Source organism: Rhea pennata, chromosome 3 (assembly GCF_028389875.1).
Source record: "Rhea pennata isolate bPtePen1 chromosome 3, bPtePen1.pri, whole genome shotgun sequence".
Taxonomy (NCBI): Eukaryota; Metazoa; Chordata; class Aves; order Rheiformes; family Rheidae; genus Rhea; species Rhea pennata.
In genome coordinates, this window is record NC_084665.1 from 107,942,301 (window position 1) to 107,966,531 (window position 24,231).

General features: G+C 47.1%; 1 protein-coding gene across 1 annotated transcript; it reads left to right on the forward strand.

Annotated features, from left to right (window-relative positions):
* Positions 1–12,404: 12,404 nt before the first annotated feature.
* LOC134138912 (T-cell activation Rho GTPase-activating protein-like) lies at positions 12,405–18,644 on the forward strand. Its single transcript, XM_062573103.1, has 11 exons — positions 12,405–12,673; positions 13,095–13,265; positions 13,990–14,074; positions 14,176–14,223; positions 14,562–14,628; positions 15,125–15,297; positions 15,884–16,045; positions 16,807–16,916; positions 17,138–17,333; positions 17,599–17,716; positions 18,147–18,644. Exons 1-11 carry the CDS (start codon positions 12,405–12,407, stop codon positions 18,635–18,637), a joined length of 1,890 nt encoding a protein of 629 aa, XP_062429087.1. The 3' UTR covers positions 18,638–18,644.
* Positions 18,645–24,231: the final 5,587 nt, after the last annotated feature.

A 24,231-nucleotide genomic window follows, 5' to 3' on the forward strand; every position in this document is an offset into this window, starting at 1 on the left:
CAAGAAACAAGGAAAGAATAACAGAAAGAAAAAGTCAAAAGCAAGTAAGGGAACATCAAGGATGGCAACACATGGAAAGAAAACACAGGGAAAGAAAGAAGGAAAAAGGAAATAGAATAAAAAGGAAGAAAAAGCAAGGCAGGAAATAAGAAAAGGAAAAGGAAGAAAGGAAAAAGCAAAAGCAGTAAGAGAAAAAGAAGGAAGGGAGAGACAAGGAAGGGACAAACAAGGAAGGGACAAACAAGAAAGGGACAAAGGAAGGTAAAGAAGGAAAGTAAAAATGAAAGGTGAAACTAAAGAAGGAAAAGAGGAAAGCAAGAAGAAAAGGAGAGAAAATAAAGGCAAGGAAAAAGGAAAGGAAAAATAAGGACAATAAAGGAAAGAAAGCCAAGGGGTAAGAGAGAGGGAAAAAAAAGGATGAAAAGGAGAGAAAAGAAAGAACAAGAGAGCTAAGAAAGGAAAAAAGAGAGGAAGAAAATGAAGTAAAAAAGGCAATAGAAGGAAAAAGGAAAGAAAAAAGGGAAAGGGGGAGAAAGGAACAAGGAACAAAAAGGGAGAATGAAAAAGAGAAATGAAAAGGGGAAAAGAAAAAATGAAATAAAAGCATGGCAAGAGCAAGGAGGAGAAGAAAGAAGGAAGGGAGAAAAGGAGGAAAGGAAGTGAAAAGGGAAAGAAGGAAAAAACAGGGAAGTGAAAGAACAAGGAGGAGAAAGAACAAGGAGAGGCAAGAACCAGGAGAAGAAAAAAGAAGGAAGGGAAAAAAGGAGGAGAAGAAAAGGAGGGCAAATGAGAAAGAAGGGGGAAAAAAGAAGAAAGGAAAAATGGAGGGGAAATAATAAGGAAGGGAAAAAAGGAGGAGGGCAAATAAGACGGAGGCCAAATAAGAAGGAAGGACAAAACCAAGGGAGGGCAAAAAAAGGAAGGAGAAGAAAGGAGGGGCAAAACAAGGAGAGGAAAATCAAAGAGGGGCAAAAACTAGAAGTAGCAAAAACCAGGAAGGCAAATGAAACGAGGGGAAAGAACAAGGGAGGGCAAAATCAAGGGAGAGAAAACACTAAAGGGCAAATAACACGGAGGACAAATAACGAGAAAAAAGAGGGAAGGGGAAAAAGGGAGAGGAAAAAGAGAGAAGGGAAAGAACAAGGATGGCAAATAATAAAGAGGAGAAAGAAAAAGAAGGGCAAATAACAAAGGGGAGGAAAAAAGGAGGAAGACCAAAAACAAGAGAGAAAAAACTAGGCAGGGAAAACACGAGGAGGAGGAAAAACTAGGAGGGGATATAATGAGGACAGGAAATAGAAAGGAGAGGAAAAAAGGAGGATAGAAACAGCAGGGAGGGGGGAAACGAGAGAAAAGGAGGGAAAAAAGGAAAGGAAAAAAGTGGGAAGGGAAGAAAACAGTACAGCAAACATGGAGCGCAAGTAACAGGAGGGAAAAAATAAGAGAAGGGACAGAAACAAAGAAAAGGGAGAATAAAAACAGGAATTAAAAATAGAAAGGAAAAGGGGGAATAAAGGGACAAACAAACAAGAGGAAAGGGGAAAAAGGAAAGAAAGAAGGAAAGGGAAGAAAAAGGAAAGAAAAAATGAAAGAGGGAGGAAGAAAAGGAGGAAAGGAAAGGAGAAGGGGAAAGGGGGAAAGGAAAGCAAAAAAAAGATGAAAGGCACTGGAAGAAATAAAGAGGAAAAAATGAAAGCATATAAGGAAAGAAGAGGAAAGGAAGGAAAAGAAAGGGCAAAAAGGAAAGCAAAGAAAAAAGTGTATCTGAAATAAGGAAAGAGAAAAAAAAAAACAAAGAAAGAAATCCAGGGAAAGAAATAAAGGAACGAACAAGGCAAGGAAGGGGGGAAAAAAACAAGGGAAGAATAAAGGAAAGGAAAAAAGGAAGGAAGGAAGGAAAGGGGGATGTAGCAGTAATGAAAGAAGAAAGGAACAAGAGAAAACAGAAGAGGAAAGAGAAATGAAGGCAAGAAACAAGGCCAGCCAAGAAAAAAAAAAAAGAAAATAGTGAAAAATGAAAGCAGAAACAAGGAAGGAAAAAGTTAACAAATAGGAGAAAAAGAGAAAAAAACAAGAAGGAGGGGTGAGAACAAGGGGGAGTAAGATGAGGAAGGGAAAAGGAGAGAAAATGAAAGAAAAGGGAAAGAAAAAGGGGAAAAGAGGCAGAAAGGGAAGAAACAAAAAATGGAAAAATGTGAGGAGAAGATGGAGGAAAAGGAAGACAGAAAGGGAGGAAGGGAAGAAATAAAAGGAAGAAGGAAAGGAAAGAAAAAAAGGAAAGAAAACAAAGGCAATAAGGACAGAACAAAGGAAAAAAGAAAGAAAGAAGGGAAGAAAGAATAAAAGGAAGAAAGGGGAGAAGGAAAGAGAAGGAGCAAGGAGAAGAAGGAAGCAAAAAGGGATGGGGAAAGGGAGGAGAAAATAAAGAGAAAGAGAAGGGTAAAGGAAAGAGAAAAGAAAGAGAAAGGAAGAAAGAGAAAGCCACTAGAAGAAATAAAGGAAAAAAATAAAAGCACATAGGGAAGGAAGGAAGAAAAAGCAAGAGCAAGATGGATAGAAAGAAAGAAAATGAAAGCCAAGAAAGAAAATGAAGACAAAGAAAAAAGCCAGGCCAAAATGTGGGAAGAAGAAACAAGGAAAAAAAGAAATGAGGAAAGGGAGAAAAAAAGAAAGAACAAGGAAAGAAAAACAAGGCCAGAAGAAGGGAAAAAGCAAGAGAAGAATAAAGGAAAGAAAAGGGAAGTAGAAGAAGGAAGGAAATGAGGAAAGTGATAAGGAAAAAAGAAAAGGAACAAGAGAAAATAGGAGAAAAGTTAAGAGAAATGAAAGCAAGAAATAAGGCACGAAAGAAGAGAAAATAGTGAAAAAACAAGGACGGAAAAGAGGAACAAAAAGGGTAATGAAAAGAGAAAAGAAAAAACAAGGAGGGGCAAAAAGAAGGAGGGGCGAAAAAAAGGAAGAAAGAAAGGAAGGAGGGAGAAAGAGAAGGACGAGAAGAATAAGGAAGGGAAAGCACAAGAAGGGGAAAAGGCAAGGAAAGCAAATAAAAGGAAGAGCAAAAAAATGAGGGGCAAAAGCAAGGGGGAGGTGAAAACAAGGAGGGGATAAATCTAGGAGGGTAAAACAAGGAGAAGAAAGAACAAGGAAGGGAAAGAAGGAAGGGAAAAGGAGGGGAGAAAGGAAAGAAAAGAGAAAAGGGGGACAAAGGGACTAAAGGGAGCAAACAAAAGAGGGAAAAGAGGGAGAAAAGAGCAAAGAAAAAGGGAAGAAGGAAAGGGAGGGGAAGAAGGAAAGAAAAAGAGAGTAAAAGGAGGAAGAAAAAAAAGAGAAAGAAAAAAAGAGAGAAAAGGAGAAGAGGGAGAAAGAGAGCCAGTGGAAGAAATAAAGGAAAACAAATGAAATCCCCTAAGGAAATAAGAATGGGAAGGAAGGAAGGGAGGCAGCAAGCCAAGCTAAAACTAGGAAAGCAGAAGAGAGAAAAAGAAAACCCCCAGGAAAGAAAAAAAGCAAGGCAAGAAATAATGTAAGAAGCAAGGCAGGGGGAAAGGAAAAAGAAGGGAAGAATAAAGGAAAAAAAAAAGGAAGTACAGAAGGAAAGTAAGAGGAAAGTAGAAAGGAAAGAAGAAAGGAGAAAGCAAATAAAAAAGGGGAAGACTGGAGCAGGAAAAGTTAGAAAGAACAAAAGCAAAGAAAAAGCAAGGCAAGAAAAAGCAAGGCCAGGGCGTAGAGAAACAGAAAGGCAAACAAGGACAGATGGAAGGAAGGTAAGAAAGGAAGGAGCCCGCCAGCCCACCCAAAGAAAGGAGGAAAGAGCAATGAGGAAAGCAAGGGAAGGAAAGAGAAAACAAGGGCAGGGGAAGAAGGAGAGAAAGAAGGAAAGGAAGGAGGAAAAATGAAAAGGCAAAGAATAGAGGAAAAGCAAGGAAAAAGGAAAACCATGCAAGGAAACAAGGAAAGAAAAAAGAAGAAAGAAGGAGAGTGAAAAGGAAAGAGAATGTAAAAAGGGAAGACTAAAGGAAAGTGGGAAAAGTAAAAGAGGAAGGAAATGAGGAAGAAAAAAACAGGTGAAGAAAAGTAAGGAAAGAAGAATAAGGAATAAGGCAAAAAGGAAGAGAACTAAAGAAAATAAAAGGAAAATGGATGAGAAAAAAGGAATGAAGAAACTAGGGAAGAAAAAGAAAATAATGAAAGGAGGAAAAAAGAAAAATAAGAGGAAAGAATAAAAAGGAGATGGAAAGAAAGAAGAGAAGAAAGGAAAGGGTAAAATGAAAGAAGGGAATTAGAAGAAGGAAGAGAAAGAAAGGAAGGAAGGAAAGATAAAAGCCTGTAGGAAAAGTAAAAAGCAAAGAAAGAGAACACCAGAGGAAAAGAGCAAAGAAGACTCAAATGAAAGAGAAAGAATCAAGGGAAAAAGAAAGCCAAGACAAAAGAAGGGAAAAAAAAAGAAAAAGAAGGAAAGGAAATCAAAGGAAGAAAAGAGAAAAGGAAACAAAAAGTGAAAGTAATGAAGGAAGGAAAAGGGAAGGAAAGGAGAAGAGGAGGAAAGAGGCAAAGAATGAGAAGAAGTGAGAAAGAGAAAGGAAAAGGAAGGAAAAGGAAAGAAAAGGAAGGAAAAGGAAGGGAACGTCAAGGATAGCAACGAAATGGAGAGAAAACCCAGGGAAAAAAAGCAGGGAAAAGGAACTAGAGGAAAAAGGAAGAAAAAGCAAGGAAGGAGAGAAGAAAAGGAAAAGGAAGAAAAAGCAAAAGAAGGGAGGGGAAAAGAAGGAAGGGAGAAATAGGGAAGGGGCAAACAAGGGCCCAAGAGGGAAGTGCCAAACACAGAAGGGCCGAGCAGGGAAGGGAAAAAGGAAGGTAAAGCAGGAGAGTAAAAATGCAAGGAGAAAATGAAAAAGGAAAAGGAGAAAGGAAGACGAAAGAGAAACTAAAGGCAAGGAAAAGGGAAAGGGAAACATGAGGAGAATAAAGGCGAGCAAGCCAAGGAATAAGGGAGAGAAAAAGAGAGGAAACTGAGTGAAAAGAGAGAAAAGGAGAGCTAAGAAAGGGAAAAGGAAGGAAGAAAAGAAAGGAAAAAGGCAATAGAGGAAAAAGAAAAGGAAAAGGGGAAAAAGGGAGAAAGGAACAAGGAGGGAAAAGGGAGAATGAGGAGGAGGAATGAAAAGGGGAAAACCCTGAAAAAGAGGCAAAAACAAGGAGGGGAAGAAAGAAGGAAGGGAAGAAGGGGAGAAAGGAAGGAAGTGAACAAGGAAAGAAGAAAAAAGGAAGGAAGGGAATAAGAGGGAAGTGAAAGAAGAAGGAGGGGAAAGAATCAGGAGAGGCGAGACCAAGGAGAGGAAAAAAGAAGGCAGGGGAAAAAGGAGGAATAAAAAAGGAGGGCAAATAAGAAAGAAGGGGGAAAAAAAGAAGCAAGGGAAAATAGAGGGGAAATAAGGAGGGCAAATAAGAAGGAAGGAGAAGAAAAGAGGGGCAAAAGAAAGAGAGGAGACTCAATGAAGGTCAAAAAGTAGGAGCAGCAAAAGCTAGAGGGGAAAGAACAAGGGAGGACAAAATCAAGGGAGAGCAAAAGCAAGGGAGAGAGCGCTAACGGGCAAATAACAAGGAGGACAATTAACAAGGGAAAAGAAGAAGGAAGGGAAAAGAAGAAGGATGTGAAAAAAGAAGGGAAAAAAGAGGGAAGGGAAAGTGCAAGGATGAGAAAGAATAAAGAGGAGAAAGAAAAAGGAGCGCAAATAACAAGGGGAGGAAAAAAGGAGGTGGGTGAGAAAGGAGAAGGGCCAAAAACAAGAGAGAAAAAACTAGGAGGGGAAGAAACTAGGAGAAGGAAAAACCAGGGCATATAATAAGGAGGAAGGAGAGGGAAAAAGGAGGAGGGAAAGAGCAAGGGGGAAAACGAGAGGAAAGAAGGAGGGGGAAAAGAAGGAAGAGAAAAAACTAGGAAGGGAAGAAAAGCAGGAGAGGAAATAAGGAGGGCAAATAACAGAGGAGGGAAAAATAAGGGGCATAAACAAGGAAGGAAAAGGGAGAATGAAAAGGGAAATTAAAAATAAAGGAAAGGGGGGATAAAGGTAGAAAAGGAAAACGGAGAAAAGAAGGAAAGCTAAGAAGGAAGAAAGAAAGGAAGAGGGAAAGGGAAAAAGGAAAGTAAAAAGGAAAGGGAGGGAGGCAGGGAAGGAGGAAACGAAAGAAGAAGAGGAAGGGGGGAAGGAAAGAAAAAAGAAATGAGAAGGAGGAATGAAAAGGGGAAAACCCATGAAAAAAGAAGCAAAAGCAAGGAGGAGAAGAGGGAAGGGAGAAAAAGGTGGAAGTGAAAGAAGAAGGAGGGGAAAGAATCAGGAGAGGCAAGGAGAGGAAAAAAGAAGGAAGGGGAAAAAAGGAGAAAAAAGGAGGGCAAATAAGAAAGAAGGGGAAAAGAATGAAGAGAAAAGGGGAGAGAAAAGGCAAATAAGAGAAAGAGAAAAAAGAAAGGAAGAGAAGGAAGGCAGCAAGCAAAGAAAAAGAGAAAGAAAGAAAGGAAGGAAAGAAAGAAAAGGGAAAGAAAAAAGGAAAAGAAATTCCCGTTTTTATCTTTTTCTTTCTCTTTTTCTCTTTCTTTCTCTGTCAATCTCATTTTCCTTTCTCTTTCTCCCCTTTCCTTCTTTTTTCTTTCTCTTTCTTTCTAACTTTTGTTTTCTTTCCTTCAAAGATAGAAACAAGAATGTAAGAAACAAAGAAAGAAAAAGATAGAAAGCTAGAAAGAGAAGGATAGAACTAGAAATAGAAAGAAATAGAAAGAAATAGAAAGACAAAGAAAAAATATGAATAGATAAAAATGAATGAAAGAAAAAGAAAGAAAGAAAGAAAAGGAAAAGAGGAAGAACAATAAAAGAGAAAAATAAAAAAAGAAAGAGAAAGAGAAAGAGAAAGAGAAAGAGAAAGAGAAAGAGAAAGAATTGAACAGAAAGATATAAATAGAGAAAGAAAGGAAAAGAAAAAGATAGTAAAAGAGAAAAAGATAGATTGAAAATGAATGAAAGAATGAAAGCGAAAGAGAGAAAAAGAAAAAAGAGAAAAAAGAAAAAAGGAAGAAAGAAAATGATAAAGAAAAAAGATTGAAAAAGAAAGAAAGAAAAGGAAAGAGAAAGAAAAGGAAAAGGAAAAAAAAGCTTGAATGAAAAAAGAATGAAAGAGAAAGAAAAATAGAAAAAGAAAAAAAAGGAAAAGCATGAAGAAAGAAAATGATGGAAAGAAGAAAGAAAAAGAATGAAAATTTAAAAAGGAAGAAAGATAAAAAGTAAAAGGAAGAAAGATTAGAAGAGGGGACGTGCTGGGACGTGCAGTGTGTTTCCACGCATTGGAAGTTTTATTTGGTTAGCACTGAACTCCCCCTTATAGGGCTCAGAGCAGCCCTGGACCAGGAGCGGGGGAACTTTTGAGTTAGTCCCCTGTAACCTCACTGCAATAAAGCACTTCTCTGCAGGACTGTTTGACTGCTCTTTGTCTCTCCTTAAAGATCCCATGGGCACTACAGGTACTGCAGCTCCTTGTATACAAGTCTGCAGGCACAGCAGGTCTCTCCGGACGGCCTGGCACACCTGCGCAGCGGGAGGGGAAGAGCCTGAGCAGCTCTTGCTGTTGCCGGAGCGTGCAAGCGAGATTTGGGGCAGACCTGCCTCTGTGCCTGGGAATCCAGGACCACCCCCAGAGCGCAGCAGGTACCAGTCAGGTGGGAGAGAAGTTACCAAGAGGAGATGCAGCCGCAGAAGCAGCTTTCCAGATGAGGAGCACACAGGCATGGCAGGTGGGATGTTTCCTGGCTGCAGCTGTTCCCTGAGGAAACCCTGTGGACCTGAGGAAAAGGGCAGGAGAGGACCTGGCCCGACGGGAGGCATAACTGTGAGAAGGAGCACGCTGGCGGGCTGCAGCTGGAGAAGATGCCCCTTCTGTTGGCCCCTGGGAGCAGGGGCACTCTCCCCACAGGGAGGCCAAAGGAGAGGGTCCCGCTGCAAGCTGCAAAAGGCATTTGCCATTCTCGGGAATGTGCAGCTCTTCTGTCGCATGGCTTTCGGTTTGCCTTTGTATCAACCAGAAGCGTTTTGTCCTCGTGGTAGAGACGAACATGAAGAGATGACCCATGTGGCTGAAAAGACTCAGAGGCCACAGAACTGACCACAAGAGCTCCAACCTGTCTTGAAGCAAAAACACATGGCTTGAGTTGGTGGCTAACTCACTGTATTTGACTGTGACAAGGTGAAGGATCCCAGGAAAAGCCCCTGCCCATTTCCTGGTTTCTAAGCATCTCAAAAAACCCAAGGAGGAGGAGCACAAGGAGGTCTCTCTTTGGGCCCAAGCAGGTGTCCTAGGGCAGACATGACAATCATGCTCAGCCACCTTAGCTGGGCTCCCAAGGGGCAGGACACAGGGGCCTGAAGCTTACAGCTTCTGCATAAGAGGAGTTTTTTTTCCACTGGGAGACTCTTTTAAGGCACTTTCAACGTGACAGAGGAAACAGAGGGAGGTGGACAACACCCGAAGGAGCTCCACACATTGGTAATGAACAAGGGGGAGAGTGAAAGAGTTGCCTAAAAGTGTGCTCCAGCCCCCCTCAGCTTGCTCTTGCCCTGGTTCAAGTCCAAGAAACACCGCAATTAAACAAGACCTGAATGTCAACAGGCCCCACAAGAGATTTACTCCTTTTCTGCAGAGAACTTTTGTCTTCTGCTGTCTCTTTCCTTGAAGACTTTCCCTGCCAGTCCACATTCTTTTTATGACATGTCCCTTCATGCAGGTGGCTTCTTTTCCAGACATGCCCTCCTCCATAAGGAGGCCTCCAAAGAGGAGAAGGACCCCAAAAGCAGAGGGCTTTCCTTTAGCACTCAGGGTTCCGCCTTCAGCTCGGAAAACAGACTTACCATCTTACCAGAGCACCAGACCACAATCAAGGATGAAGCCTAACCCTCCTGGCCTCCAAGGCTAAGGCACTTGAACCACTGCAGCCAACAAGTGAATTATCAGAGGGTTTTGGTCAAAGCTGGCTCCCTAGCCAGAAAGACCAAACACCCATTTAGAGCTGCATCAGCAGGAGCTGGCTTTTGATGCAAGAGCCAAGTGAGGTCAGCGAGGCTCCTCTGCTCCTTGGGTTACTCCGTTAGCACTATTGCAGCACATGCTTCACACATCCCATTTTCAAATTAAGTTTCAGGAGGCCACTCTAAACATACAAGCATGAGTAAAGCAGAAGATTCAGGCATTGTAGCGGCAAATAGTACTGCAGTTGCGGCTATTGGTGCAGCCTGAATTAAACTCCTCATGCTTGCCTCTTGCTGATGTTTTAATGACGTAATGATGCACTGTTGTTCCCAATGGGACGCACCTGCCCTGGGGAGGAACCATGGTTGTGCTGCAAAGGAGAGCATCTTAGGTCAGGTATAACTTGGGTCAGGTATCACCTGGCTCATCTTGCCCAGCAGCGCATCCAGGTTTGACATCCCAGTATGTGTGATTTTACAGGACTTAAAAGAGCAAAAAGAAAAACAGAGTTCACAGAATCTCTGGACAGTTGAGGTTGGAAGGAATCTTTGGAGTCCATCTGGTCCAAGCCCCTTGCTCAACCAGGTCACCTAGAGCAGGCTGCCCAGGACCCTGCCTGGACAACTCTGGAACAGCTCCAAGAATGAGGACTTCACAGCCTTTCTGGTCAACCTGTGCCAGTGCTCACTCACCCTCACAGCAAAGTTTTTCCTTGATGGATGGAATTGCCTGTGTTTCAGTTTGTACCTGTGGCTTCTCATCTGATCACTGTGCACCACTGAAAAGAGTCTAGCCCATCCTCTTTTCACTCTCCCGTCAGGTATTTGTATGCATCAATTAGATCCCCCCTATATCTTCTCTTCCCCAGGCTGAACAGTCCCAGCTCTCTGAGCCTTTTGTCGTATGAGAGGTGCTTCCATCCCTTCATCATCTTAGTTGCCCTTCACCGGGCTTGCTCTAGGAGCATCTCTCATCTACTGGGGAGTCCAGAAATGGGCCCTGCACTCCAGCTGCGGCCTCCCTGGGGCTGAGGGCAAAGATCACCTCCTTTGACCTGCTGGCAACACTAATGGCCTCCTAATGCAGCCCAAGAGGCACCTTGCAGGCTCATGATCAACTTGCTGTCCACCAGGACTCCCAGGTCCTTCTCTGCAGAGCATATTTCCAGCAGGTTGGCCCCCAGCCTGTCGTGCTGCCTAGGGCTATTCCTGCCCAAGGCCAGGACTTGGCATTTCCCATTGCTGAACTTCCTCTCTGCCCATTTCTCCAGCCTGTCAAGCTCTCTCAAAATGACAGCACAGCTCTCAGCCACCCCGCCCAATTTTGTATCATAGAATCATAGAATCACAGAATCAGTAAAGTTGGAAGGGACCTCTGGAGATCATCTAGTCCAACCTCACAGCTCAAGCAGGGTCACCTAGAGCATGTTAGACAGGGTTGCATCAAGGCGGGCCTTGAAGATCCCCACAGAAGGAGACTCCACAACCTCTCTGGGCAACCTGTGCCAGTGCTTCGTCACTCTCACAGTGAAGAAATTCCCCCTCACGGTCAGGCAGAACTTCCTGTGCTTCCATTTCTGCCCATTGCCTCTTGTCCTGTCACACGGGACAACTGAAAAGAGTTTGTCCCTGTCCCTTTGACACCCTCCCTTCAGGTACTTGTACACATTGATAAGATCCTCCCTCAGTCCTCTCAATCAGCAGACTTGTGGAGGGTGCACTCTGCCCCATCATCCAGGTCACTGATGAAGAAATGGAACAACACTGGGGCCAGCCTTGAGCCCAGGGGGACAGCGGGACTTGAGTCTAGGGGGACTTGCTACAGGCCTCCACCTAGATTCTGCACCAGTGATCACAACCCTCAGAGCTCTGCCATTCAGCCACCAGTCAATCCACCCCATCATTTGCTCATGTAGCCCCTATTGCTCAGCTTGTGGGCATCTCCGGGATGGATCACTTCTGGAGTTTGGCAGAGGGCGTTCCTGAACATCAGCTACCTTTCTTGCACTCCTCTTCCCTTCTCGGGCCCTATGCCACGGCACAGTTCCCCGTGGAGCAGCACAGCCTCACGAACCAGCAAGGTACAAGCTCTTGTTCGGCCACACGCATCCCAGCCACTTGATTTAAGAGAGTGACTTGCAGCCAAACCACTTTGGCATCCACTTGAGAGCCAAGCGTCAGTGCAAGCTGAGAGAACGACCATCCCGGCAGGTTTCATAGACGTTTGGACTGGCACTCAGATGCAGACTGCACATGTGGGGATTTATATTTCAGTACGTGTGTGCAAGCATTTCTGTGCCTAATTCCTGAGAGGTCTGCACTGGAGCCTCCCTGCACACTCCTGGGATGGACCGGTGTTGAGGTGAGATTCAGCTGCCTGGAAGCGGGTATTCCAGGTGGGTATCCCAGGTACCCCATTGGGGTATCCCAGGGCACCACAAGGAATTTTCGAGGGCATCACAAGTGGATGCTGGTGCTGATGTTCAGGTTACTGAATCCTTCCCTAAACTCTTCTCGGACTGGGATTGCAGCCGAGATTCCCACTTCCCATGCTGATGCCACCTTTAGACCCTTGGAGCGGAGGGAGGCCTCTAACGTGGGGCTGACCACTCGGCTGACTGCCTGCAGAGGAAGCGTGTAACTTGTGATTTTGGGAACCGTCTGAGCCCTGGTTCTTGAGCGGGCACAGGGTCTGCTGCTTGCCCCCTCCAAAGCTTGAGTCCTCCTGTGCCAGCAACAACGGGCGATGTTGGAGCCGTGCGGGGAGGCCTGTGCATTGGGGGGTTTCACCAACACAGAGGTAGCTGTGGAAGCTGGGAGCTCCTCCAGCACCAAGCCCATCTCCTCCCTTGTCCCGGGCACCATTTGCCTCCCCGCAGCCACCACTGGGACGCATAAGGGCAGCCCCTCGTCTCCGAGCACGTCCCTTAGACCCTCTCCATGGCAGGAGCCGGCACTGGGCATGTGGGGCCCGGATGTGGAGAGCAAAGGGGCCATCGCAGGAGCCAGCAGCGGTGCCCCAACCCCACCAGCTGCGCTCCCACACCGCAGACGTGGCAGTCCTGGAGCTCGGGAGGTGCCGGGCGGCCAGGCAGATGCCCCACTGTGCCCGCAGCCCCCCGCCCGCACCCCCGGCGCTGCCCCCCGCCCGGCCGGCGCATCACAACGTGCCACAGAGGCAGCGGGGTGGTCACAGCCGCCGGCGCCCGCCCGAGCCCCAGTGCGGCACGGTGCCGGCGCGCGGCAGCAGGGAGACGCAGGCTCCCAGCCCGGCGGCACTGCCCAGCGCAGGGACACTGTTCCCAGCCTTGCTCAGGCCTTGTTCAGGCCTGTCCGGCGCCCGGCGCTGCTCGGCGCAGGGCCCAGCCGCATCGCAGCCGTCTGCCCGGCCGCAGCGCCATGGGCAACTGCTGCGGCACCCGGGGCGCTACTGGCCCCACTCCTGGAGCGCGGCCACGGCGCGGGGACCCCGGCTACATGGCTCCTGGTGCCAGCCACGGGCTCGCAGGCAGGGGAGCATCCCGGCCCCCGGCGCCGCTCGGCGCCCTTGTGTCCCGCAGGAGCCCCCAGCTCCTGCTCTGCGACCGGGTGCAGGTGACGCGGCACCAGCAGACGAGGGACAGGGACCTCCTGCTCTTCCCAAACACCATTGCCGTCGCCAGCTTCAGGTGGGATCAGCAACCAGAGCTGTCCTTCCCCCAGCACCGCCTCTGCCACCAGCCCCAGGGCACCGCTCCTCCCCAGAGGTCTCCCGCTGGCTCGGCAAGGACTTGTGCTCCAAACGACCCGCAGTCCCGGCATGGCCGTCCCTGCTGCGCGGGCAGGGACACCCTCTCCCGCTAGTCTGGGGAGCTGTAGGAGGAAAGGGGCAGGCTCCTGCTCCTGCTGCCCTGGCCCGCAGCCCCTGATGGAGCAGTGGTGTTTTGGAAGTGCCTCTGGGTGTGCGGGGCCTGGGGCTCCTTCCTCCCGCCGGGGCTCGGGGCGGCTGCCCCACGGCGCTGCCCCTCGGAGACGGCTCTGTGCTGCGGGGCTGCTGGGGCTGCCCCGGGACACGGCCGCCAAGGCTCTCTCTGCTCTTCCTCCCGGCAGGTGGGGCTCCACCTTCCTCCTGAAGCACCGGGTGCCCCTCAGCGAGCTCTGGGTGCTGTGTGGGGAGGATGAGGCGGCGTGCGGGCGGGAAGACGAGGAGGTTTTTGGCCTGAAATGTGCCAACAGCCTCGTCCTCGTGTGGCCGGGAGACGTCTGCGTGGTCACTTTCCGGTGAGCGTGGGGACGCGCCCGGGGCCGTTTGGGGGTGCAGGGCGCCGTGCTGGCCGTCGGGCCTCCCCAGGCTGCTGGGGCTCCGCGCAGGCGTGGGCAGAGCAAGCAGAGGCCCCGCTCGGGTTGCGGAGGCCCCGGCGGCAGCTCCGGGAGCGCATGAGGCCCGGCCCCCGGCACGTCCCGGCGGCTCCGCTCAGCCCGCGACACCGAGCTGGGCGCTCCGAGCGGGGGCTCTGGTGCTGGCGGCGCGGAGCGGGGCCGTGCGGGTGAGCCGTGCCCGGGGCTGGGCCTCCGCAGAGCAGGAGGGGCCGCGGCGGGCTCTGAGGCGGCTTCTCCTTCTCGCTGCAGGTCGCGGGAGGTGAAGGAGCTGTGGGTCCGCGCCATGCTCGGGTGAGCCCTGCCGGGCGCTGCAGCCTGCCGGCGGCGGGCGTCAAGGCTGCAGGCGGTGGGGAGCTGCCGGGGGAGCTGCCCCCGCAGCGCAGCCGTGGCGGTGGGGAAAGGGGCCCCCGGCGCAGGGCAGCTCCGGGCAGAGCTGCCGCCGCCCGTCCCCACGCGGAGGGGGCGCGGGGGCAGCAGCCGGGGCGGTGCGGGGCGGTGCTGGCACCAGCGCTGCGGGAAGCTCTGCTGCGCGGGGCGGCGCGGAGGCGCGGGGCTGGCGCGAGGGCCGCGAGCAGGGAGGGCCGGCTGTGACCCAGCTCTGCCCTTGCGCCTGCCCTGCGCCCAGGCGAAGCGGAGGAGCCCAGGAGACCCGCGTCACCCGCCTGGCCTCCCTGCGGTTCCTGGTGAAGGTCGTTGGCTTCTACTGCCCCGTAAGTGTCCCTGGGTTTCCGCTCCGCCCAGCGCGCCACGGGGCTTCGGCAGCAGCCCCCGTGATGAGCTGCTCACGCTGTCTCTCTGCTCTCTCGCCTAGTCGGTGTTGCTGAGCGCCCGGACCGTCGAGGTGCTGATTTCGGCGGAGGTGAGCAGGGGCTCGCTCTGCCCCAGCCCTGGCTGGGTGCTGGTGGGAGGTGTCCGAGTTTGGGAGGAAGGTGGCAGGGGCCAAAGCCCTCGAGACCCAGCTGCTGCCTCCTGGGGTGGTCTGGGAGGAGCCGCCCGTTGCCGGGGGCAGCGCAGGAGGGCTGCACCTCCTCGGCATCCACCCGCCCCCCAAAACTGCCCGGGGGCTGTGGCCTGCGGGGCCACGTCAGGGCGGTCGGCTGCAGCAGCAGCCTTTGCCACCAGCACCGCGACGGGCAGCGAGGCAGCGCCGTTCCCGCAGCCATTCCCGGCTCTGTAACCTGGACCCGTTCCTTGCAGGCGGCCACCGAGCAATGCCCAGTCTTGGCCCCATCGGCTCCTGAGGAGGGACTTTGCCACTCTCCTGGTGAGTTGGAAAGAACACCTGAGGAGCTGCCTTCTCACACAGCGCTCTCCCATAGCGGCTCAAAAGCAGGAGCCCCTGCTGCCCCTCCTGGCAGACCTTGGACGGGGGCACGCTCAGACTGCACAGCCCAAATTACTGGCACTGCAAGCTGCCCCAGTGACGTATGGTGGTCCCAGAGACCTCTGCCCTGCCAAAGCCTCTGCACATGCCGAAAAGCCTGTGGCTATTTCTGTGCCCTGTGCGTTCCCACTTTCTGAGAGGAAGCAGTCACCAGGAGGTGAAAAAACCATCACAGCTCAGAGGGATGGTCACACTTGGACAGCTGAGGTGGTTCTTCCCTCAGGAAGGCCTTAGCTGTCTCCCAGTTTGCCCCACACAGTCGGAGTCGCCGTTTCGACACGCAGCTCTGCTCTGCGTTCGGCATCGCGCAGCACTGCGCACAGACTCGTCTCCGCTGGCTTTTTTCACCTGACCTTTGCTTTCCTCTCGCTTGCAGCAGATGGGACTAAGAAAAGGAAGAGGCTGATCCCGTGGCCGTTCGCTCGGAGGCGAGCCTCGGCCAGTGGGGCCTGTCCAGAGCAACCAGACTCTGGCCTCAAGAGCCCCCTGTTTGGGCAGCCTCTGGGCAGTCTTTGTGGGGAAGAGGAGACCCTGCCCCAGCCGGTCCAGGTAAGCCAGCCTGGCCGTGCAGTTAGCCTGTTGCACGGCAACAGGCTTGTTGCACGAGGCAACATCACCACTGTTGCTCTGTGGCTCTGGCTCTGTGGAGACAAGGGATTTGGGGGTTTGCCCTCTCTGCTCACTTCTCACCGACAAGGCCTGAGGGTCAGGTCCCACCACGCAAGTCAAAGGGGTCAAGCGTGTGGGTTTGTGCAGCCTGCAGAGCTGCCATGGGAAGTAGCTTTGGAGTGGAGACAACCGCGGAGCGGGAAGAGGAGAAGCAGATCTGCTCCCTCGAGGGTATGCTGGCGGCCTTGCAGAAGTCTTTGAAAGGAAGCTCTCAGCAGCATAAGCAGCCAGGGATTTCTGGATTTCCTTGAGAAAGGTGCTTAGGAGGGTGGCTTGGGGTTACTTGGCCAGGTTACCGCCAGTGTAACCTCCCGGCAGTGAGAACCAGCTGCGAACCCAGGCAGAGCAGAGTGCGCCTCCCAGGCAAAAACTTGCTTCTGCCTCCCAGGAAATGCTCCCCTAAGGGCAAGGGGCCTTCCTCCACCCGAGGAACTCTTCTGCCACTGCTGTCTGCTTTTTCCTGCAGGATCTCCTGGCCATATTGTACAGGGAAGGGCCTGCCACTGAGGGGATATTCCGCAAGGCTGCCAGTGAGAAAGCGCGCAGGGAACTGAAGGAGGCCCTCGACAAAGGGGGCACCGTTGACTTGGACAGCAAACCTGTGCACCTCTTGGCTGTCATCTTGAAGGTGAATTCTTCTGCCTTGCAGCTTGAGAGCACGTTGCGAACCTGCAGGGGTCCCCTCGAGTGCCTGGACGGGCCCAGGGGGCACTCCAAGCTGAAACCGCAGGGGAGCCAACGCACCTGTGCTCAGGCTTAGCAAAGTTTGACATTTGTACTTCCCATGTGGCTTTCAGTTCCCCTTGCTCTGCCAGTGCCCTCTGCCTGACCATGGGAAACTGAAAAGCTGAAACTTCCTCCTCTTCCTCCTTCTCCTGCTGCCCAGCGGCCTCCTCATGGAGGAAGACTGAGATTCCTGGGTGGACTCAAGGCTGATAGTCATGAGGGCCTGTTACTGCATTCGTACAAGCAGGTCCAAGCAGGGCAGGGGCCTGTGCAGCCCACTGCTCTGTCGAAGGCCATGAGCACCTTTGTGGGCAGGTAGCTCAAAGCAAGTTGGGCAGAAATTGAAGCACAGGAAGTTCCGCCTGAACGTGAGAGGGAATTTCTTCCCTGTGAGAGTGACGGAGCACTGGCACAGGTTGCCCAGAGAGGTTGTGGAGTCTCCTCTGGAGATCTTCAAGGCCTGCCTGGACGCAACCCTGTCTACCATGCTCTAGGTGACCCTGCTGAGCAGGGAGGTTGGACTAGATGATCTCCAGAGGTGCCTTCCAACCTTACTGATTCTATGATTCTGAGCTGCCTTCTTGGGCGCCCAAGTGCTGGGGGTGCTCCGTGTGGGCTCCGGGGTGGTGTCCAAAGCCTCATCTCCATATCTTGGCCTTGCAGGACTTCCTGCGCAATATCCCTTCCCAACTCCTGTCGGCAGCCCTGTTCGAGAAGTGGATGCTGGCTCTTGAAAAGCCAAGCAGGCAAGAAAAGATTGAAGAATTGAAAGAGTGAGTGTTGTAGCCAGTCACAGCATTCTGGAGGGTCTGGGAGAGGCCGGGGCCTTCTCTGGAAATGGGGAGTGCCAAGGAAAAACCTGTCATTCCTACCAGCTTGCTAGTGCGAATTCTACACAACACAGGCATAGGCTTTCACAAAGTTTTCACACACAGCAAGGAACAGCAGCCGCTGCCCCCTCAAGTCATGACACGTTGTATTTGTGTTCTCTTAGGGTGGCTGACCAACTGCCACGGCCAAATATCCTCTTGCTCAAGCCCTTGCTTGCTGTGCTCCACCACATAAGCCAGAATGCAGAGACCAGCAGGATGGACTCCAGCAACCTTGCCATCTGCATAGGGCCCAACGTGCTGAGCCCAGGCACAGACAGCACGCTGCCGCTGCAAGTGCAAATGGAGATGAATGGCAAGGTATGTTGAACTCAGCAACTGGCTCCCCCGTTGGGGCACAGCTGAGCCACCCGCACAGATCCCACAGCTAAAGGCAGCAGCAGCACCTGGGAGCGTGGGGGCTGCCCCTCAGCTGGGCTTTCTGCAATGTGACAGGCAGATCTCTTCCTGGAGCTGCAGTCACAGAGCTACAGCTTTCAGTAGAGAAATGGCAGTCAGGAGCAGCAAAGACTGTTGAGCGCATCTTCAGCCCCTTGCACTGACATCCATGGTTTTCTGTGTGCAGGTGAAGTCACTGGTGGAGTTTCTTATTGACAACTGCACAGCAATATTTGGGGAGGACTTGGCCTTGCCTGGCAGCCCCTCTGCTGAAGACTGCCCCGAGCACACCGGCAGCTCCGCAGGTAGGAGGCTGCACTGAGGATTGGCACTGCCCAGAGCTGCTGGTTCCAGTCCTTGAGCTGGCTGTGGGAAGATGCCTGTGGCAATGCAGAGAGGTGCAGAGGGTTCAATACCTTCTGGCGGTGCCTCCCCCCTGCAACACTTCCCAGAAATTCCCAGTGACCTTCCTCCCACTACAAGCGGCACCCCGGATGTTAAATGTTTGTAGAGCTATGCTCTGCACAGCATTGCTCACTATGGGCTTGAAGTGCGCTCTCCCCGGTGCAGGATATAGCCCCTGGGGCTAATTGTGTCTCCTGAGCTGCCCCTCACATCCATAGGTGCTAAGACTGCAGCTTGCCATCTGCACGTTGCCATGGTGCCATGGCAAAAGTCCCGTTTTCCTTTCAGAGGGCCAGTACAAGCTAGCTAACAGGCTCTTTGTGCCCACAGGGCACCCAGGAGCTGCTCAGGAGGATGCTTCTGCCCAAGACAAGCCAGGGCCTGAAGCTGGATGTGACTCCCTAACCTCTGAGATGCAGCAGCCCAGTGGGAGAAGCCCCGGTGGGAGCAGAGCATATGCAACATGTGTCTCTGCCCCTCCGGTGCCTCATTTGCAAAGTGACATCAGCGCAATGCGTAGGAGCATCTCAGAGCCAGCTCTGTCCTTTGAGGACCCCTCAGGGGGCAGAGGAAGGCACCAGCAATGGAGCAGGAGCGTGGACAGTGTTGCTGCTGTGCAGCAACAGGTGAGCTTGGCGAGGGAGGCACTGGGAGAGCAGCCTGCCATCGTGCCCACACAATTATCAGAGGGCGCTCCACCCCAGACGTCCTCCAGGCGCTCCCTGCAGAGCTGCTGTCCTGCTGCCCAGGGCTCCTCCATCATTCCCCTGGGACCTGCTGCCATTCCCTCTTCCTGCTTCCGGGCTGCGAGAACCATCTAAGCAGTCACCAGCATTCCTATTGCATGCCAAGCCTGGGTCAGAAACATCAGAGCCCAGCAAGATCATTGTGGACATGGAAGGAAAGAAAAGGAGGAAAGAGAAAGAAGAAAGAAACTACAAGAAGAAAGAAACTACAAGGCAAGAAAGAACAAGTCAAGAAACAAGGAAAGAATAACAGAAAGAAAAAGTCAAAAGCAAGTAAGGGAACATCAAGGATGGCAACACATGGAAAGAAAACACAGGGAAAGAAAGAAGGAAAAAGGAAATAGAATAAAAAGGAAGAAAAAGCAAGGCAGGAAATAAGAAAAGCAAAAGGAAAAAAGAAAAAAAGCAGAAGAAGGGAGGGAAAAAGTGAAGGGTGAGAAAAGGAAGGGACAAAGAGGGAAGTGAAATTGGAAGGTAAAGAAGGAAAGTAAAATGAAAGGTGAAACTAAAGAAGGAAAAGAGGAAAGCAAGAAGAAAAAGAGAGAAGATAAAGGAAAGGAAAAAGGAAAGAAAAAAATAAGAAAGTAAAGGAAATAAAACCAAGGAATAAGGGAGAGAAAAAGAGAAAAGGAGAGAAGAGAAAGAAAAAGAAAGCTAAGAAAGGAAAAATAAAGAGAGGAAGAAAACAAAGTAAAAAAGGCAATAGAAGGAAAAAGGAAAAGAAAAAGGGCAAAAGGGGAGAAATGAATGAGGAACAAAAAGGGAGAATGAAAAAGAGAAATGAAAAGGGGGAAAAGAAAAAATGAAATAAAACTATGGCAAGAGCAAGGAGGAGAGGAAAGAAGGAAGGGAGAAAAGGAGGAAAGGAAGTGAAAAGGGAAAGAAGGAAAAAACAGGGAAGTGAAAGAACAAGGAGGAGAAAGAACAAGGAGAGGCAAGAACCAGGAGAAGAAAAAAGAAGGAAGGGAAAAAAAGGAGGAGAAGAAAAGGAGGGCAAATGAGAAAGAAGGGGAATAAAGAAGGAAGGGGAAAATGATGGGGAAATAATAAGGAAGGGAAAAAAAGGAGGAGGGCAAATAAGACGGAGGCCAAATAAGAAGGAAGGACAAAACCAAGGAAGAGCAAAAAAAAAGGAAGGAGACGAAAGGAGGGGCAAAACAAGGAGAGGAAAATCCAGGAGAAAAAGGAAAGGAAAAAGAAAGGGAAAAGGGAAAGGAATAATAGAAAGGGAAGAAGGAAAGGAAGCCACCAGAAGAAATAATGGAAAAATATGAAAGCTTAGAAGGGAATTTTTAAAAGGACAGAAAGAAAAAGAGGGGGAAAATAGAAAGGCAAGAGGAAAAAAGAAAGAAGGAAGGGGGAAAAAAGAGAAAAAGAAGAAAGGAAAAAAGGAAGTGAAAAACAAGGAGAGGAAATAACATGGAGAGGTAAGAACAGGGAGAGGAAAAAAGAAGGAAGGAAAAAAGGAGGAGAAGAAAAGGAGGGCAAATGAGAAAGAAGGGGAAAAAGAAGGAAGGGGAAAATGGAGGGGAAATAAGAAGGAAGGGAAAAAAGAAGGAGGTCAAATAACAAGGAAGCGTAAAACCAAGGAAGGGCAAAAAAAAAAAAGATGGTGCAAAAGGAGGGGCAAAACAAGGAGAGGAAAATCAAGGAGGAGCAAAAACTAGGAGTAGCAAAAACCAGGAAGGCAAATAAGAGGAGGGGAAAGAACAAAGGAGGGCAAAATCAAGGGAGAGAAAACACTAAAGGGCAAATAACAAGGAGGACAAATAGCAAGGGAAAAAAGAAGGAAGGGAAAAAAAGAAGGGAAAAGGGCGGAAGGGAAAGAACAAGGATATACATATATATATGTGTATATATATGTGTATGTGTGTATATATATACACATACGTACATACATACATATATATAATGAGGAGGAGAAAGAAAAAGAAGGGCAAATAACAAAGGGGAGATAAAAAGGAGGAGGGCCAAAAAGGAGGAGGGCCAAAAACAAGAGAGAAAAAACACAGGAGGGGAAAATGCAAGGAGGAGGAAAAACTAGGAGGGCATATAATAAGAATGGCAGATGGGAAGAAGAGGAAAAAAATGAGGAAGGAAATAGCAAGGAAGGGGGAAATAAGAGGAAAAGGAGGGGGAAAAGAAGGAAGGGTAAAAACTAGGAAGGAAAGAAAAGCAGGAGAGCAAATAAGGAGGGCAAATAACAAGGGAGGGAAAAAATAAGAGAAAGGGCAGAAGCAAGGACGGAAGAGGGAGAATAAAAAGGGAAATTAAAAATCAAATATAAAGAAAAAAGGAATAAAGGGAACAAACAAGGAAGGGAAAGGGGGAAAAGAGGAAAGCTAAGAAGGAAGAAAGAAAGGGAGAGAGAAAGGGAAAAAATGAAAGAAAAAAGGAAAGGGAGGAAGGAGGAGAAGGAGGAAAGGAAAGAAGAGGTAAGGGGGAAGGAAAGACAAAAATGAAAGAGAAAGGCACTGGAAGAAATAAAGGGGGGGGAATGAAAGCACATAAGGAAAGAAAAGAGGGAAGAAAGGGCATAAGAAAAAAAGAAAGGGCAAAAGGAAAGCAAAGAAAAAAAGCAAATCTGAAATGAGGAAAGCAAGAAAAAAGAAAAAAAAAAAACAAGGAAAGAGGAAAAGCCAATGCAAGAAATAATAGAAGGAACAAGGCAAGGAAAGGGGGAAAAGCAAGGGAAGAATAAAGGTAATGAAAGGGGAAGTAGAAAGGAAAGAAGAAAGGAACAAAAGAAAACAGGAGAAAAGGAAAGGGAACTGAAGGCAAGAAACAAGGCAGGAAAAAAAGAGAAAATAGTGGGAAAAAAGGGAAAGAAAAACAAGGTAGGAAAAGGAGGAACAGAAAGGAGGAAAATAGAAAAAACAACAGGAGGGGTGAGAACAAGGAGGGGAAAAGGAGAATAAAAAGGGAAAAAAGGGAAGAAAAAGGGAAAGGGAGGAATAAAGAAAAGAAAAAGATAGAAAGATAGAAAGATAGAAATAGAGAATCATCAGAGCCCATTGTCCTGGGCATGGATCAAGTCAGAATCGTGTCTGGAGGTCATTTTAGTCTGAACAGGCTGAGGTGAAATACTCTGTATCTTATGGCTTCTTTGTATGATATAAAACCTGAAAGGAAACATCCAGGATTCCTGCATAAAGTGGCTAAACTTGCGCCTCCTTTGGGAAAAATAGGAATGAAGAAAAAGAAAAGCAGAACAATGAATGTAAAAAAGGAGGGGAAAAATAAAGGAAGGAAAGAACTGAAAGAAAAGAAAAAATAAAAGAGGAAATAAAAGAAGAAAGCAAAAAAGGAAAGCAAAATGAAGAATAAAGAAAAATAAGGAAGTGATAAAAAAGGATAGAAAAGAGGAAGGAAAAAAGGAAAGAAAAATCTTGAAAAGAAAAAATAAGGAAAGAAGAAAAAAACAAAAAATCAAGAAAGTAAAAAATAGAAGTATAAAAAACAAAGTAAAAAAACAAGAAAGTTAAAAAACCAAGGAAACTAAGAAAAAACGAGGAAAGAAAGAAAAAATAAGGAAAGAAAAAGTAAAAAGAGAAAAAGGAAAGTAAAAAAGGAAATATGTAAAAGAAAAAACAGGGAAAAAAGAGAAAGATTAAAAAGGAAAAGGGATGAAAATTTGAAGTAAGAAAAGAAAAAATAGTAAAAAGAGAGACAAAAGAGGAAAGAAAGTAGGAAGGAAAAGAAGGAAAGAAAAGATGAATGGAAAGAAGGAAAGTAAAAAGGGGAAAATAAAAAAAAGGAACAAGAAAAAGGAAAAGAAATAAAGGAAACAAAGACAAAGAATGAAAAGACCTGAAAGAAAAGCATGGGAAAAAAAAAAAAAAAAAAAAACAAAAAAACAAAGGGAGAAAAAAAAATGAAAAAAGATTAAAGAAAAGCAAGAAATACAGAAAAAATGAAACCAAATTAAATAAAAAAATTGAAAGAAAGGAAGAATGAAAAGTAAAATACAAAATGTGAAATGAAGTAAAAAGGGAAGAAAAAAGAAGGAAAGGAAAAGGAAGAAAAAGAAGGAAAGAAATGTTTTTGAAAAAAGAAAAATCAAATCATATAAAGAAACAAAAAATGGAAGGAAAAAAGGAAGAAAAAATAAAAAAGAAAAAAGGAAGAAAAAAAGAAGGAAGAAAAAATGAAGGAAGGAAGGAAAAGAAAAGCAAATGAAAGAAAAAAGAAAGAAAAGAAAGAAAACATGAAAATAAAGGAGAGAAAACAAGGAAAGGCAAGAAAGAAAGAATAAAAGTAAATGAACAAGGGAAGATAGAATAAAAAAGAATAAAAGGAAAGAGTAAAGAAAGGAAAATAGAAAAGAGTAAAGAAAGGAAAAGAATAAAAAGGGAGAGAAAGGAAGGAAATATGGAAAGGAAAAACAAAAGGAAAAACGAAGAAAGAATATATAATGCAAACAAAGACAAAGTAAAGTTAAAAGGGAAAGAAAAAAAAATAAGAGAAAAAAAAGTAAGGAAAGAAAAAAGTAGAAAAGGAAAAAAAGTGATGTTAAAAGGAAAAATTATCAGGAAAGAATAAATGAAAGAAGGGATCAAAGTCAAAAAGGAAAGAAAAGAAGAAAGAAAAATGAAAAAAAAGAGAAAAGAGGAAAAAATAAGGAGAGAAAAAAGGAAAGAAAATGAAAGTACAAGGAAAGAAAAAAAAAGGAAATTGATCAGGAAAGTGAACAGGGAAAAGAAAACAAGGAAATAATACAGGAAAAATAGGAAAAGAAAAACGAAAAGGAATACTAGAAAAAGGAAAAATGAGTAAAGGAAAAACATGGAAAGAATAAAGGAAAGAGAAGAGGAAAAAGGAAAAAAGGAATAAAGGAAAAAAATGAAAAAAATAAGGAAAGGAAAAAGCAACAAAAAAGGGAAAGGGAAAAGGCAAGGGTAATGGAAAAAGCAAGGAAAAAGTAAATGAGAAAAGAGAAAAAACAGGGAAACAATAAAGAATGAAAGACAAAGGAAGAATAAATGAAAGAAAAGAGAAAGAAAAAAGGCAAAAAGGAAAGAATAAGAGGAAGAAAAAAGGAAATAGGAAAAAAAGACAAGGAAATAACAATAAGAAAACAAGAAAAAAACAAGAAAGAAAAGAAAAATGAGGAAAAAAGAATTAAAATTGACCTTCTTTCATGAGTTTTTTTTTTTTTCTGAAAACCTGAGATACCAGTCTCAAGACCACTTTTTGCAAAAGGTAGGCCATCAATAACTTTTGATTCTGAGGGGAATCAACACCTATTTTTCCCTTCAGTTAATTTAAACCCATGTGAAATGACTACATTTTATGTCCACCACTTTTGCTATGACCTCATGTTCTAAGAAGGCCAAATATAAATCAGATTTTTTTGTTAAGGAATTAATATTTAACAATATTTATCTTTCTTTATTGTTAACATCTCTTCTAGTAATCTTGAGGAAACCTTTATCTGTATCATTATCAGTACTGAAGAGATTACAGTAGTCTGCTATTTATTCCTCTGTTCCGGTCAGCATAAAAGTTACAATACTAGAGATCAAAACTTGATTGCTATTCTATTGTGTCTGTTTCCCCGACAGTATTTATTTTCACATTCTGAATAGCTTCTAATTCCCAGATTTTGTTGTCTGGACTTCTTGTACATCAATTTCAGTTGCTTCTCACTGATATCTTCTAGTCCTCTA

What these genes read in the sequence shown, in the direction of transcription:
- LOC134138912 (XM_062573103.1), top strand. Translation starts at nt 12,405, where the DNA reads ATGGGCAACTGCTGCGGCACCCGGGGCGCTACTGGCCCCACTCCTGGA. An exon ending in CCCTGCCCCAGCCGGTCCAG is followed by an intron (nt 15,298 to 15,883) that starts GTAAGCCAGCCT and finishes TTTTTCCTGCAG; the next exon opens with GATCTCCTGGCCATATTGTA. An exon ending in AAATGGAGATGAATGGCAAG is followed by an intron (nt 17,334 to 17,598) that starts GTATGTTGAACT and finishes TTCTGTGTGCAG; the next exon opens with GTGAAGTCACTGGTGGAGTT.